General features: G+C 39.1%; 2 protein-coding genes across 2 annotated transcripts in view; one reads left to right on the top strand and one right to left on the bottom strand.

Moving 5' to 3' along the window:
* Window positions 1–17,014, bottom strand: part of vsir (V-set immunoregulatory receptor) — a 292,760-nt gene that overhangs the window by 200,203 nt on the left and 75,543 nt on the right. The window lies entirely within an intron of this gene.
* Window positions 1–17,014, top strand: part of cdh23 (cadherin-related 23) — a 113,803-nt gene that overhangs the window by 6,023 nt on the left and 90,766 nt on the right. The window contains exons 3-5 of the mRNA XM_061284542.1: window positions 11,511–11,653; window positions 11,789–11,836; window positions 12,190–12,282. Coding sequence (XP_061140526.1) covers window positions 11,511–11,653; window positions 11,789–11,836; window positions 12,190–12,282 — 284 coding nt within the window. The remainder of the gene's footprint in view (window positions 1–11,510; window positions 11,654–11,788; window positions 11,837–12,189; window positions 12,283–17,014) is intronic.

Raw genomic sequence — 17,014 nt, forward strand, 5'->3', positions numbered from 1 at the left:
AAAAGCTTCTCTTTTGAGTGGATTCACGTTTTTCTGGGATTCTGGCCAGTATCCAGGGCCATCTATCCATGCTCTAGATATTGATGACTGACTACATAGGCTCATGCAGGAGTCTGTTTACGCTCCCACATTCAGCTCTCATTTAGTCCAATTGGCATGAGATGTGTCTGTCCTCACGTTTTCTGCCAGCATCAGCTCTCTCTGTCATCGTTTGTGAGTTTGAGTTGGTGGATGAGCTATGAGAATTACAGTGGCTGCCTCTTTCTTACCTTTACAAATCCTATCTATCACCTGCAGAAGGCAAGTACCCTTTCCTGTGGAGGTTTGAACTACCTGATCTCTGCGGGAGATTTAGTCCCAACATATTGGGCAGATACGTATTCTTAATGACTAGTGCTTTTTCTTGCCTACCTCACTTAAAAGGATTTGAATCTTCTTACTTCCTGATACAGCTTTCTACTGTCACTTGGCTGTCCCACACTTTAATGTCAACTGACTGCCACTGATGAGGGACCTCTGTTTTGGTTTAGTCAATCATCTCTTATCTCTAGCCCATACCTTGCTCATTCATTCCTTTCCCAGGAATAATGGGGTGGATAGCTCAGCAGCGTCTGCAAACACATCATCCATCAGGCATCGTGCACGATTTTCTCAGCACGTGATTCGTTAGTGTCATAATGAAGCATCTCGAGGCTCAGCGTTCTCCATATTCCATTCAGGTCACAAGACAAGTTATCTCGAGGCACGTTTCAGGGAGCAGGATTGAACCGCTTTGACATTCATCTGTTGGCCCTTGTGCTAAGCACAATACCCAGCAAAACAATGTGGCAAATAACTCTTGTACTATAAAGTTAGGAATTATTTTGTTTAACAAGGCTAACCTTGAACAGATTCTTTTGTTCAGACAATAAAAGTTTTTAGTTGTTACCTTGCTGACAGTTTCGACTGCTACTCCAGTCTTAGCTGTCGAAACTGTCAGCAAGGTAACAACTAAAAACTTTGATTGTCTGAAGAAAATAATCTGCTCATATTCATCGCGTAGACATGGTGAACCTCATCAAAATAACCTTGAACTATTTTAAGATCCCATTAAGAAACCACATAAGATTTTTCTATAAAATGGTCTCTGTAGAAGACACTCTTTTTACACATTGTAATTATTATTACTCTGTTTTTCTTACTTTTTCACTATATAATTTAGATCTCTGAGGGATTTGGGATCTTATTGGATTGTCAACTGATTTAGTTCTTAGTTTCTAAATTTGCAGTTAAAATTGCTGCAGAAGTAGTTGAGTTTTGTGTAACTGCTAGAACAATGTGCTTAGGAATCTGAAATTAACTGGATGGTACTGTAAAGGAGACTGCTGTTCATATTACTGTAACGAGTTTTTTTTTATGGCCACTATTACAATAATTGTCAATCACAGCAATAATGGTTTTGTGATTATTGTTTATAGGGAAAGTGAGAAACAAGGTGGTGATTTGTCGGGTTACTATATAGGAATATATAATATCTGGAGTAAGAGAAGGAGAGTGATGCATGGCATAGTTCATAGCAAATGTCCTTTCAAATGCCATTTCAATCCAGGAATATGACAGCAAATCTAAGAAATTGTAAAGGACTGTAAATTTCTCAATGTATTGATTTTAGTTTATCGCTATTTCTGCTCATCAGTCATTGTTCCTGTTTTATCCATGTGAGCCTTTTTGAATTAAACACGTTTTGTGTAGAAATTGATTAAAAGTGCAAATAGTACATCTCCGTCTTGCATTCTGTGTACGGAAGAAGGGTTGAGGGCTGTAATAAAGATGCCTCCCATGTGCCGCTTCAGTTTTGAATTAGAGGCAAAACAAAAAAAGGGCAGACCGTGACCAGCCATGACTCTCCTTCTACGTTTTCAACTGGCTCTCACAATTGGTTTGCATTTGCATTTTCAAAGTGCTGTTAGTTAAAATTACAACAGGTCACCCTTTATATTAGTGTCTCGCAATGATTTTACCATTTGGCTTCCTTTTTGTGACATGTCGTGGAATTTTGAATGCAAATGGTTTAAGATGTTTTAGAGACAACAAAATGTAGAGATATCTACCCCCTCTCTCGAATGGAAACACATATTGCTTCTTTTCTGGTTTCACATTTTCTGTATAATGACCTCATCGTTTGTTTCTCTGACTGCAGAAGCAAGCCAAAAAGCCGCTGGCTGTGTGTCTAATAGTATTGTGGGTGTTAAAAGTTAATTGAAATCGTGTGAGGGAAGGCAGCACGATCCCAGGGTGAGCAGTGTTGCCAATGAGCCAATCACAGAGCTGACTTGCATCAATGTGATACTAGCGGAGCGCAAGCTCTCGGACATTTGTACTCATGGCCAGTTCAAGGCGTACTGTGCCTCTCACCCAAAGTGAGCTGGGATAGGCTGCATCTTGCAACCTTGACCAGAAGAAACAGTTGAAAATGAATGAAGTTTATGGTAACCAAATGTTTTGTGCTCAAGGCACATCAACATTTGCTGGACTTCAAAATGCATTGCTGCGTTTAATCTCTTACACAGTTGTGTAGATCCGATAAAATTATTAGCCCTGGATCCTTTTCATGGCGGTCATTTATATGGCTGTATATACGTATACTGTTTGGACACATTTCAAACAGCACAGCATTTTTTTTTTTTTTTTAAATTCTCTCAAGTTTTCTGTTTTGAATGTGTGTGTGCGTGCATGTTTATGTGCGTGCAGGCATTACCACATTCTCCATTACAAAGAGGGGCATTGCTGGATGGCAGATCAGCTTTTTGCAGCTGCTTATCTGGCCCAGCTGGGTCACAGCTGATACCAGCCTGAGCCACACTGAGCAGCTAACCTGGAAATTGATGTTTCACATCAGCAACCACCCCTTTTTTGCTCCACTGCAGCCCAGCTATAGGTGTGAGTGGAGGGAATGCGTTGCATACACGTTGGTGTGACTGATATACTCTAGTTCATCTTTTGTGTATCTATCATGACTCAAGTGAAGCTATGCTGCGATGTGATTGTTAATAAGGTTTCATCAAGTATTTCTTCTGCAAATGTAAGTCACATTTTTGCAATATCAAATGAGAAACAAATCTGTATTTTTGGTTTGAAGAGGTTGATTTGACATCATGAAGAAATTGAGCACTCAACTTTCTTTGTCAACTCTGGTCTGTTCTGATTGAAACGTTTCTTCCATATGGTCGTCGCTGCTATGCCGCAGCTCAATTCAAAAGTCTTGGAAATGTTCTTATAGCCGGCCATTTTTTTGTGCGCTTTTTTTTACATAGATCCAAAGAAATTTCTTTGGCAGAAAGTGCCATACTGAACATCCAGCGAATAAAGAAAAGTGTGAGAGCGATATCACCAAATTAACACAGGCGCCTCCCATTCACACAGGAAAAGGAAAAAACTGGGATCACTAACGGGTCACATGAAAACGGGGAGGAAAATGTCTAATGGGGTCCATTTTTGACAGTTTCACTCGATGTTGTAATAAAATCTGTTACATAATACATAATCGCTTTTTTATATAGGGGACATTTAATTTACAGTTCTGCAAGCCTCGGATTGTAGCAAGGTTTTGACCACTTTAAACACTTTTGACCCTGATCAAGAAAATGTGATGAAAAATGTTTTTAATCAGAATTCCAACTTCTCTTTCTTACCTAAACAAACATGCGTAAAGATGTGCAAAATTCACTTTGGTTTCTATAAATGTGCTCTTGTCAGCTAGCTTTTCAAGACATATACACTTTTTAGTTCCACACGTTTGTTTTGAAGGTAGGGAGAGAGAGAAGCTGTTACTGTCCAATCATCTTTCTCATATTCTTCATGTTCTTCTGTTGTCTCCCTTTACAGATTGACCAAGAGGTCAATTGCCAATTTACCAGTGCCATTGTCTTCTAACAGGCAACAATATCAATTTTGGCTAACTGGGACCTGCAGCTAATGAGCACTGCATGTAATGACTTCATTTATAATCTATAGAACAAGTCTGGCATCTTACAGAATGAAAAAAAAAATGACTGCAATAGTGCAGACTTTAAAATTCAATGGACATGTGGCACACAAACATACTTTATTTTATACACGCATCACACATTTCCACTTGTGGATTACTGGAATCTCTTCTCATTTTGGTCTTCTCCCCCCTAAGGTCCGTCACGCATCAAGTGATGCGACCAAATGATGCGTCCACTGAGCTGCAAATGCTTTTCACGAGTAACCTACCGCTGACAACGAGTATTGCTGTGATTCAAAATTTGAATTTCAAGTGAACAACAAATATCATTATTTAGGTGAATTGTAAACATGGCAGCAACATGGGTAGAAGTAGCTCAATCCTTGCTTGGCCACAGGCTTTGAAGTCAAGGCAGATGGGTTTGAGTCCCACAACAAACCAAAATGTACAAAAGTCAACTACCGTATTTTCCGCACTATAAGGCGCACCTAAAAACCTCCAATTTTCTCAAAGGCCGACAGTGCGCCTTATAATCAGGTGCGCCTTATATATGGACCAATATAGAGCCACTACAGCAGGCGTGTCCAAAGTCCGGCCCGCGGGCCAAATGTATATAACTTATATATGGACAAAGTTTTAAAATGGGCCATTCATTGAAGGTGCGCCTTATAGTGCGGAAAATACGGTAGTTTTTGTAAAGGTGCTAGTCTGCTCTCTGCCACTGGTGCTTTCGAGCATGGCAGCATCCCCAAGACACCTTCTCAAGTGGTGTAACACTCTTAGTGAATCGCTTTTACCTTTAATCACTCCTATCATACCCGCATATATGTGATCTGGTTCTATTTTTATTGCGCAACACAAAGTATACACTGGAGTTGAATTTCCCCCTGAGGGACACCAATAAGTAATTCAGAATTTTAATTCACTTTAATTAACTCTACTTATAATTTCCCATGCACAAAAAAAAGTAAACCGTGTGCAGTGCTCAATTGAGCTATCTTGACCAAAAGCCAATCGAATACCCAAACTCTCTCCTTTCCTCAGGGACCTTTGCTGTCTTTGTATTATTTACCTACAGCGTCCAGGGGAATCTGCTTCTTTCTTGTCAATTGTTCCATGTTGTAATCATAATAAATAAAGCTCTACAGTACGCACACAAGCAGCCTTAAAACGTTGCTTCCAGATGAGAACACCAGACATCGCCATTCGTTTGGTTCGCAGTTGTTCAGATCAATCACATCGGATTGCTTCGCTTGATGTGAGGCGGCTTATACGTGCATGTTTTTGGAATGAATTGGTATCTGGAGAATACCCACACAAGTACGGGGGGAACATGCAAACTCTACACTGAAAAGCCTTAGCCTTGATTTGAATTTCCAAACTCTGAATTGTGAGATGGATGTGATAACCGCTTGTCCATTGTGCTGACATCTTGTTCTCAGAAGAAAGTGAATTTGGCATTACTTTTGGTAAAAAACAACAACAAATAAATAAATCATAATATTATTATTAATATAATAATAATAAAAAAATATATATATACTCAACCACTCCACGGTTTACCCTGCCACTCCTCCAAGTTTGGCTGGCATAGGTTTCAGTTTCTTTTTAGGAGGATAATGAAAATGGATGGATACAAGAAATTCCCTGATTCAAACGATGCTTCAACTGAAAAACTGTTACTGTTCTACTTACGTAGAAAATCCTTATTTAAATGTGTGCAGTGTTAAGGAATTTTGGTGGTTGTCCAACTTGGACATTTCATAGTTACACCCTCAGCCCAATATCACTAACACAGACCAAATGATATGTAAAGAAGTGGAAACAAAGGCATAGAGCGTTTCATTGTGACTGTTTGTGTGTGGCCTCACAGTGAAGGTGACATGTTCCATTACCTGACCAAGATTTAGCTCAGTCTGAAGTAATAGTCAGCTCAAGTAAAGTCACCCGAGGACCAATTCAAGTGAATCGGAATGCACGCCATGTGAAAAAGAAAGCCAAATAACAAATAAGCACATTATAATAAACTGAGCAGCAAAGTTGAATGTTGAGAACAGAGCGATAGTTGGAGGACTGGACTGGCATCACAATGTGTCACTGTTGATGGACATTTGTTGGAGTGCTGTGTTTTTGGATGGATGTCGAATGACAGTGACTGAGCAGACTGGTTTGGCTGTCACTCTTGGACCCTCAGAACCACATACCCACCCACCTATCCGGTCCAATCAGAGTCGCTTGCGTCCGTCTGTCTAGCCTCAGCAAGCAAAATGAAGGCTGATGAGAGGATGAGAAAAACGAGAGAGCATGAAAGGGAATACTAATATAGAAACAAGGGGCATATTACTTGTGTGAGAGGGACTAGAGCTGCATGTGAATTTGTAGTGGCAGGTCTGTCTCTTTTCAGCACCGCGTGGGATGACTGTCCGATAATGTCCCTTAGTGTCCAACTTGACTCCCAAAGTGATTGGTTAGTCATATCCTTGTCACTCACTGTTTTCATCATTGCACTATTTGAATGCATTAAAAAAAATAAGAAAAGAACAAGAGCAGAGAATTCTTCCTATGTGCACGCCTGACATGAATCAGTCCAATTGGATAGAGGGTGACAAAGAGATTCAAATCAGAATCAACTGCACTATATAGTCTACACCACAGGTGTCAAACTCAAGGCCCGGGGGCCAGATACGGCCCGCCACATCATTTTATGTGGCCCGCAAAGACAAATTGTGCATCAAATTCGTGTGTCATTACCAGAATTGCAAATTGTCTTCACTTTTAATAATGTTTTTTTTTTAAATATTTGACCAGTTTTTACTCGTCTGATTTGAAAACGAGTTATTTGTCAGTTTGTTTTGTAGTTTTTACTGAATATAATATGAGGTACCCATACATTTATTTGGGTTTATAGTCATTATGGCCTTGCGAAATAAGCTATGACTATAATGCGGCCCGTGGATAAAATGAGTTTGACACCTCTGGTCTACGCTATACTTACTCACTAATTCAACTACCTATTTTGCACAGCTTTGTCATCAAAATTCATATCTGTTGAAGCAATTATCATTTGTCTAAATGTAAATACTACACAGATTTCTTTATAGCATGGTCCAACATATATACAAAACTTGGGTTTCACTCCTCCAGGGTAAGTTTGAAAGTTAAAAAAGACTGTAGGACTCTGAAGTTGTGTGCTGTCTTAAGGGTTCACGAGGCCAGATGAAAAAGAGTGGGCTCGGGGTAAGGGATGGACAGCTGTGCGGGAGCCAGCCTGGTTGCACATGGAAGAGAGCAGAAGGTTAAGCAAGCTAGGTTTGTTGCCGGATACTGCCAACAGTGATCCCTTTTGTGTGCATTAAAGAGATTGTTGATGGACCACCTCCTTGTCTTTTTAACGTCTGGTCAGAAGCTACAATATGGTTGAAACTGAGCGGTTTTAGCAACTGCTGAGACTGAAGAGCATTCGGTTCATCTCGCAGCGCCAGTGCTACTTACAGCTCTGTGAAAATAAATTCGTACTGTTATAAGTGCAATGTATTGTTAGCCAACAGCTTCACTACTGTTTGAGCTGCTGGAATCGTTTTGCTGTTGTTTTGTGTATACTTAAAGGGATACTATACTTATTTAGACATTTTCCAGCAGTTAAAAAAAAATGATAACGTACTTATTTTTCCTTTAACTTTCAAAATTTCAAATTGCCATGACAAACTGAAGTTCACATCACTTGTACTCGGGTCTCAGGTAACATCCAATCATGGCACGGATTGTAAATGCCACATGATCAAACTCAGAAACATATAGAAACTGAAGAGTTAAAAAAGAAAAAAACAAATAATTGTGTCTATTGTAGCTTGCACTGTTGAAAAATCAGTACAATCAATCAATAAGTGTCTCAACCGTTTGAATCTGCTCTTTGTCTGAGCTCAAGTACAGTCCAGTTTAGGAGTGTGCATTTCTCTAAACGAGAACGATTGGAAAGGTTGAGTGTATTCTCCGACCATCCGTGACAGATTCAGTCATAAATCTGTTGGATTAATACACAGCCTCCCAAGGACTCCAGTGTTTTGCGTTGTGATACACAGGAGTGACTTAAAGCCAGACTCTTGACACTATTTGTCTTCAAAGCTCATTGCCTTTGCAGTTATTGATGTCACGCACACAATCACACACCAGAAAAGGACGAAGAAATAAGAAGAAAAAAATTGAAAAAAATTGTGTATTTGTTTTAAGTTTTCCTGATATTTAAAGATCATTAAAATCAAAGAAAATATCCCAATTCCACTCACTTCAGGTATATATTTTTCTTTTCATTTCTAATTTGTTTTCAACCTCAGCAGTTGTGTTGTTGATAGTTTTATTTTATCGACATAAAGGCTTGCAAACACGCTCGGTTGACTCTTTCGTTCTCTCCTTTTATTGCCCGTTGTCTAATTGACCTCCCTGGGGAAACTACTTGCCATAGACGTCCTTATCAAACGGAGAAATGGACTGCCTGCATACAAGCTTCTCTCTTCTATTAATGATGGCCCCTAAACACACACATCTATGGAAATCCAGGTCCAAGCACATTTCTGTCCACCCCATAATAACAATTTGAGTTAGATCTGCTCAGTTTATGTTTTCATCGACATTGCCTCCCTGAAGGTACCCAAACTCCTAACATTAACTTCACTTCACAAAAGGCACAGGAAAGAAATGAATTCATTTCCATTGTGTTTTTCTGTGAAAATAGCAAAAGCACAATATATTTTGGTTTTGACTGGAGGTAACTGTCCTAGTAAGTGCAGATAAACCCCAAAAGAGCTCTTACAAGGATGAGTCAGAATTGGCGCTGGAATCTCATGATGTAATCTGACTTTCAAATGACCTAAAAAGTGCTTTGTTTTATCCATCCATCCATCCATTTTCTGTACCGCTTGACCCCATGGGGGTCGCGAGCCTATCCCAGCCTTCATCGGGCAGTAGGCGGGGGACACCCTGGACCGGTTGCCAGCCAATTGCATGGGACACAGAGAGAAAAAAACATCCGCACTCACACCTGGGGGCGATTTGGAGTGCTCAACCAGCCTAGCATGCATGTTTTTGGGAAGTGGGAGGAAACCGGAGTGCCCTGAGAAAACCCAAGCAGGCACGGGGAGAACATGCAAACTCCACACAGCATGCGGTGGATGTGCCAACCAGTGCTATTGTTGTTTTATAGACTTCAAAATTTTAACATTCAAAAATAAACAATTTCATAGTATTTTTGGCATCAATGTTTGACAGTAAAGGGACAGAGACTAATCTATCTCAACACCTAATAGGATCAATATTACATCATAGATGTTGATACAGCTTTGAGCACATAGTTAAATTTATTTAAGTGCAATAATCCATAAAGTAACTTTAAGATAAGGTAAGCTAAATTGCTGCACTGAATCAGCTCATGCTGCCAGTGAGCTGAGGTCAGTATTTGCCTGTTTGAATTTATGATGGAGGTGATTGATGTGAGCCAGCGTGGCTTTAGCCAAGCTTCACTTTGGCATGGCTGATGTGTTTGAAGGTTCTTTTTGTCTGTGGATGGACACCGTGGTAACATGAGTGGCAGCCCTCTGACTCATCAGACTGCTGATTGTACGACTTGATCCCTGAAACTCAGTGGCTCTGCATTTTCAATTTTCATCAAGTATTTATCATGAGGTAAATATCCAAATTCCTCTCCCTGCTTTCTTCACTGGAGGTATCTTTCTTTTTGTTTGTCCCTGGTGTCCTATAGGGAACATCGCCCCATATACGTAGCCCCTAGGCCACTGTGCACATAAGATTCACAACTATAATTCACAACAGGCATACAATTGGAGTCTTGACAGTGCTTGTCCCACTGAATCAGCACTCCGATGAATGACAGGTCGAGAGATGCCACTGACATAATGAACAGGGATTTAGCCTCCAGCTCTCCTCTCGCTCTCTCTCTCTCTTATCCATGTCTATAACATGACTTCTATTGATCTAGAATGGAATGATAGCCTCCAATGACTGATTTAGGACCAGTTGAGCTTTTTGTCTTATTAAACTGCTTAGTCTGAGTAAACTTGTTGAAAATGTAGATGCAAATCTGCATGAAGAACCAGTGTCCGTAGTAGAGCAGACTCGTAATTCCTCGATCAATCATGTGTGTTGGTGGTCGTATATTTGCAAAAAGAGTATTGTTCAAGTGAACTGATCATTCATAACAGTAATGGCGTCATCACTTTCTGCTAAATTGGCCCATTTACTTAGTGACTCAGAGTCAATGCCGTGCAATAACATCCTGCTCCCCACACCCTTTTTGAATTGTCTACACTATTTGTACTATGTGTCCTCTCTGCATCCATTGCAGCCTGGTCATCCTGGAAGAGGGATCCTCCCATCTGTGGTCTCTTCTCAAGGTTTCTCCTTTCCCCTAGTCAGAGTTTTGAGTTTTTCCTTGCCCTCCTGGGAGTGTAAGATCAGGGGATGTCTGAGAATATTTGTCTTTTTTCACACGTCCTGAGTGTTGTTAGTCGCCTAGTCATGTTAGTCATAGTTAGTCCTGTTGAACAGAGGCTGTTATGTACCGAAGTCAAATTCCTTATTTGGCATGCCCAAACATGGCGAATAAAAATTCTTGAATCTTGAATTTGTCATTCAAAGTGGCTTAGTGCCTCAATGTTAAAAATAAGGATAGGATAGCTTCTCATTAAACTCCGCAATGGATGTGAAATGAATGTTCACATTCTAACTGTATCAATGCAGCTAAAATATGCTTAATTTGCACCGTCTTCGACCATATTATAAATTATATTGAAAGTAGCGGAATTTGCATAAATCTCATTAGATGCAATGAGAGGGGTTCATAAATCCTTATATTAATTAATCATTTTAGCCACTCTTTTATAGCAAAATAGAGTGTATTAATATAACAAGAAGGGAGTGTAATTGTGAAGCCTAATTGGTTGTTGTGTGAAGCAGTTTGGTTCACAAATGACAGGATTGATATTGTTTCGCGTTTCGTCGACTGATGATGTACCTGCAAGTAAGATGTGATGATTAGCGTGTGTCATTTGGCACACTCATTGGTTGTGTGAGTTGTTTACTCAATGTAATTACATCTCTGCATAGTCTGAATGAACATTGTATGCGATCTCATATGTCGTTGCGGGCACATAAAGTTTCAAGTTAGGGGCCGTTGCGCAAAAAAAAGTTAGTCTGAAGATTTTTGGGGCAGAGATGGACGATAATGATTTGCTCGAGAAAGTTCCATTAAGTCTGAGAATTTTTCACAACTTTTTGGACAACTGATTATCGTAATTTTCGGACTATAAGTCGCACCGGAGTAAAAATCGCACCAGCCATAAAATGCCCAAACTATGAAAAGAAACACGACTTATAGCCCGAAAATTACGGTATGTTGATGTACAGTGTACATGTTCTGCGTAAAACTGACCAGCTCATCTGCATTTAAATTGTGACAAATTTAAAAAATGGAAAATTCAATACCGTTCTGATACCTGTGGATGATGGTGCTCGAACCCAACTGTGTTTTCAGGTTCTTCAGTGGCTCAACTGAAAGCAACTGACCCTGAAGGCGAACCGCTTATGTATGGAGTTTCAGGAGAGGAGGCAATGCGGTACTTTTCAGTCAACAAAGACACTGGTGTTGTGTGGCTTCGACAACAGCTTGATCGCGAGGTAAGATCACACAAGCCCACTTGCAACTGTGATTTCTTACACCCGACGGTCCATATTCCATTTTGGTTTTGATCCGGAAATGTTTGAATAAAAAGAATGAGAAGCAATTGTTTGTGTGTTATTTCTATTTTTCAGACTAAGTCAGAGATGCAGGTTGAATTCTATGTGAGCGACATTCAAGAGGTAAGGACGGAATTTTGTCCTCTGTTATGTCCCAAATTAAATAAAAAATAACTTAAAAGTGATTTATAGCAGTACAACATAATGCACAATTGTAAAGACTCAATAAGACAGAGTATATCGACAAAAAATCGAAGAAAGTCTTGCAGGCAAATAAACAAATGTGACCTTTGACCCCCATTTGCGTTTGATACAATGCTTGTGCTTCTCTTTAGCCTAAAAGTGTGTGTTGTATATTAACCTACAGTTCAATGTTTTTTTAATGTTCATTTTTACACGTTCTGTCACCTTTTCTGGAACCAAGGTTACTTGTTTTAAGTGGCGTACGTATTTTTACTTAAATATTTCTTCCTCAGGTGGTCAAAGACACAGTCAACATCCAAATTGGAGATGTGAATGATAACGCACCAATTTTTCATGGGCAGCCTTACACTGTTCATATCCCAGAGGTAAGGCTGAAATTAAATTCAAGACTAACCTACTCACTCCTGCAACTAATATTTTGACAATGTCACTGACTGGTGTTGGACTGTTACTTAACAGGTTCATCATTGCAATGCTATTCTGAAAGAAAATTACATCATATGAAAACTGAAATTAGAACCCGCAAAAGTACCGTATTTTCCGGACTATAAGGCGGACCTTCAATGAATGGCCCATTTTAAAACTTTGTCCTTATATAAGGCGCACCATTAGTGCATCATGTCGGATTTTTAATCCAAATCAAACCATTCTCCATTTTATCTTTTTTATTTCAACTTCAGACGCAACAAATTACTTTACAATCATAAAATAATGATCCATAGTCTTTTTGATTCATGATTCATAGTCTTCAGCGGGCCACTTGTGATTGATTTCATGACACAAGTTCGGGCCAGTTTAAATGTAGGAATTTGGTCCATATATATATAAGGCGCACCGGACTATAAGGCGCACTGTCGGCTTTAGAGAAAATGTTAGGTTTTTACGTGCGCCTTATAGTCCAGAAAATACGGTAATCACAAAAAAGTAATTAAAACCGGGTTAACGACTTTAACTAACAGATGTCAAACTAACAATGAAGATTACTTTGTTTGAATTTTACCGCATCGGCCATCTCCTCAAGATATGTGGAATTTGTTTTGAGCAAATTTTTTGAGGGACTGTACAACCTGCATTGTAGGGAAGAAAATATTCCCTCAAGACCTCAAGCCCTTTTGCCGTAGCATCTTTCTGTGAATCTCTGACCTCTCATTGGATTTGGTGCCTCACTGCTCACTACCATCCTTCTCCTCTTTGCCCTCCTACTCATCTAATCCATGATATGAAGTAATTGCCAGACTTGAGTGCAGGACTTCAAATGGGGAGCTAAATCCACACAGCCACAAACAAAGACACACAAACACACACAAACACATTGTCTGTTTATATTGAAGCCGTCATTTTCAGAGTTTTCACCAAATCTTTAAAGTTGCTGTGGTTTTCTCTCCCCAATCCTTTAAGCCAAGCAAATAAAGAGGACCGTTTAGACTGAGCCACTCGCTGGTATTCTTTTCTCTCTACTTCCAAGTTAGACTCGTATTACTTATCCAAACGTATTTGTCAATGCGTCTTGTCTAATAGCACACACCCAAAGAGTTCAATCGCGTTAAGAATAAGGAGCAGTTCAAATTTAATTGTCCGCTTTAGGAAGCGAGTTCAGCATGTCGCCTTTCTTATACCGATTTCTCCACCTTAACTGCTGTCCATAGACATTTTGGAAGCTCCTTCACATGGACTCATTAACTTCATGACACCATTCCATCATGCTGCAACATACCACACTACTCTCATTAATATAAATCCTGCATAATATTTTACTAGAACAACTGCAATGTGTTTAGCAAGTCAAACAGCCCTGGGGATCGTATGTCTTAATGTCATTTTAATTTGTAGAGCCATAAAAACGGTGAAGGGGATCAGGTGGGCTCCGAGTGTTTTCTCTGTATGTGTTAATGAACTGAAAGACCAAACCAGACAATCAGTTGTCAGAGTCCGGATGGCACAACTGCAAATATCCTCAAGAATAATGTTACTCTGGTGAATATTATGCCTTAATTCTATATATGAAATACTAAAAAAGTCAATTGACCCAGAAATGCAACTGTCTGAAATAGTCTTGGGCAGGGGCTGTTAAAAATTTATTCAAGGCCAGGTCCAGGAATATGCATATTGGTCTGATATTTCTTCTCTTCATACGCAAATGAAATGACTGTAAAAGCTGCATAAAAATCATCAACATTAATAAAATAACTATTCTTCTACTGACTAGTACCATTAACAATTATTCATGCTTTTTTGTCCTTTCACTTTTTAGCCTCTCCATTAATATAATTTCGCCTTGTGATAAAGCACATACTTTTTTTTAAATCACTTATTAGATGATATGTTGGTTATTTGGAAGTAAAATATGCAGATTAATTTTCAGTGAAATTGTGTATCTTATAACCCAATAGTGTTCAATAATCAATTGTTTGTTATATTATTGATTCAGAGACAGGTTTGAACAACAGTGTAATGAACACACGCACACACACACACAAACACACACACACAAAGTACAAAGAAGTACACTTGATATGAACAATGAATGGGATTTAGCCAACCCAATTATAGCTATGTGTCTGCTCTCGCTGTCACTTCTGTATTGTAATAAATTGTTGTGGCTGCGGCGTTGAGTGGCTACTGGTTGACTGGATCAGGTCTCAAAGAGAATTCTGCCTGACACTAACACCCTGAGCCCCTATAGGGAGAGATGTGGGATTTAAGGAGAATGGCTGGGGGTGCATATGAAGTAAAAAGATTAAATGAGGCACTCAGTATTTCAGCCGTCACTGGCAACTCTTTATAACTTTGGTCTTTTGTTGGATTCTATTATATATACCCTGCTCTTGCTTACCTCCAATCTATTTCCCTCAATATTTTAAAATCACAATCAGTTCTTAATTTAGATAACGCTCCAATTTACCTGCTTTATTTTATTTCAGTACAATCAAGCCTGTCACTTGCATGTAATCGTTGGTTCGGAACCTTTTGTACCATAGTCTGCATTTGTGTTGTTTACCCCTGCTTTTTAAAGACAGACTATTATGATTGTATAAAATGGCCTGCAACAAATGTAATGTTATTCCGTGGAGAGCTGAAGGAGGTGGGCGATTCTGTGGATAGAATGTTCACCTTCTGGCTAAAAACTTTGGCATGTGAGAGGAAGGATATCGCTGTCTGCACTGATTCTATGGGCTACTTCCAATATTTATTTTAGGCAATGGCCACACCTGATTGTTTTCAACCAAAGGCTTCTTCAAGAAGATCACAAATAGTTCAGATTAGCCTATCCTGATACGGGTCGTCTTCTGTGTCTTGTGGTCCAGAACAGACATCTTTACTGTTCTAGGGCATTGGCCAAGCAAGTATTAGAGTTTAAAGTAAAGCACGTGAACCATTTGCAATTATCCGAATTTCCGCATAAATTAGACGTAAAATCCACAATTATATATACATTAGATAAACCCTGAACTTGTCATCCTGTTAATATCTTTGGTTCTCCCACAACCGTTATCCATCTGCTCTTTTGGTTATGCCTGCCAGTTCTGATCGGAACTTGCAGTAAACACGACGAGCCTCTCCACAAACTAATCTGGTCTTTTCAAATCCCACTCATTCATTTGAAGCTGGTACAATACATATGGTAACATTCTCTTCAGACTCGCGCTGTTACAGCAGCTGTTTGCGCATATATTTCAAGCAGAAATAATTCTGTACGTTTTTTCTGCCATCATGCATTGTGCTTGTTATGTTTGCACTAAGTGTATAGCTTTATATCAACATATATACAGTATTCTCTGTTGGAAGCCTTCATTATTTTTTTCTATCACATTCAATAACAAAAAAAAACAGTAGTAATAAAAGAGAATATCTCTATTTTATTTTTGTATTTTGATAACTGCATGTAATTCAAACAATTGATTAAAATCAGACACACACACACATCAGTGAATTTAAAGTCATACTTCAGGTTAACTGGTAAGATTACATCCAATAAATACAATGGTAAACAATAAATACTGACTATTGGGGCTAAACAACAAAAAAGCAACATCAAACTATGATAGATACCTAGTATTTCTGTTCAAATTAAATATCAGAGCACACATCCACTGATAATATGTTCAGGTCCACTGCTCAGTGATGGACAAGAAAGGATGATGCGCTCAAACAGCAAGAAATGCACCACTGATTTGTTTTATGGAAGTCATGATATAATACTTCACTGACTACAATCTAAATGTAGGCATACTGTGCCCATAAAGCATAGAATAGTTTTTCAAGTGCTGTACAATATGTTCTTTTCACTTGTCAATTGAGTGAGAAAGAGATTGGGATGGTTCCAAGTATGATCTGAAGTCGGACATTGCTGAGACCATTTATTTTGTACTTCCACCAATATGCTTCTTACTGTAAGTTGCACAAATGGAGGTTTATAATGTGCTAAGACATCTTTGTGTAGCAAGCATCAAATGTGTTTTGTGTTTGCCCAAAATTGGCTGGGATTAACTGCAGGTGTCCTGCGACCATAATGAGGATAAGATGGATGGATGGATGGAGATGCAAATCACCTTCACAGAAATCAGAAATTCACTTGACTGACTTTGTTAAACGTTAGAGATGCCTCAAAAGGTAGTTGAATCTAAAAATATAATCACATTTAAAATCATTTTATGGCAAAGATCAACATATGGACTGTTTGGCGTGTAGAACAACTTTCCTGCGCATCTTTTGCATGTCAGCTCTTAATGCTAAAAATGCTACAGAGGCATAACATGGGCTATGTAACTTGTGATGTTAAATCACCTCTGCTTTCTCTATTTATTTTTCTGTCATTTAGCTCACTGAGCATGAAGAGCACCTTGATTTACAAGCTATGTTGTGATAAGTGTATATTTACCTGTCAAAAAAGGAGAGGGAGAGAGAGAGAGAGAGAGAGAGAGAGAGAGAGAGAGAGAGAGAGAGAGAGAGAGAGAGAGAGAGAGAGAGAGAGAGAGAGAGAGAGAGAGAGAGAGAGAGAAAGAGAGAGAAAGAGAGAAAAAGAGAGAAAAAGAGAGAAAAAGAGAGAAAAAGAGAGAAAAAGAGAGAAAAAGAGAGAAAAAGAGAGAAAAAGAGAGA

The sequence above is a fragment of the Syngnathus typhle genome, linkage group LG8 (assembly GCF_033458585.1).
Source record: "Syngnathus typhle isolate RoL2023-S1 ecotype Sweden linkage group LG8, RoL_Styp_1.0, whole genome shotgun sequence".
NCBI lineage: Eukaryota > Metazoa > Chordata > Actinopteri > Syngnathiformes > Syngnathidae > Syngnathus > Syngnathus typhle.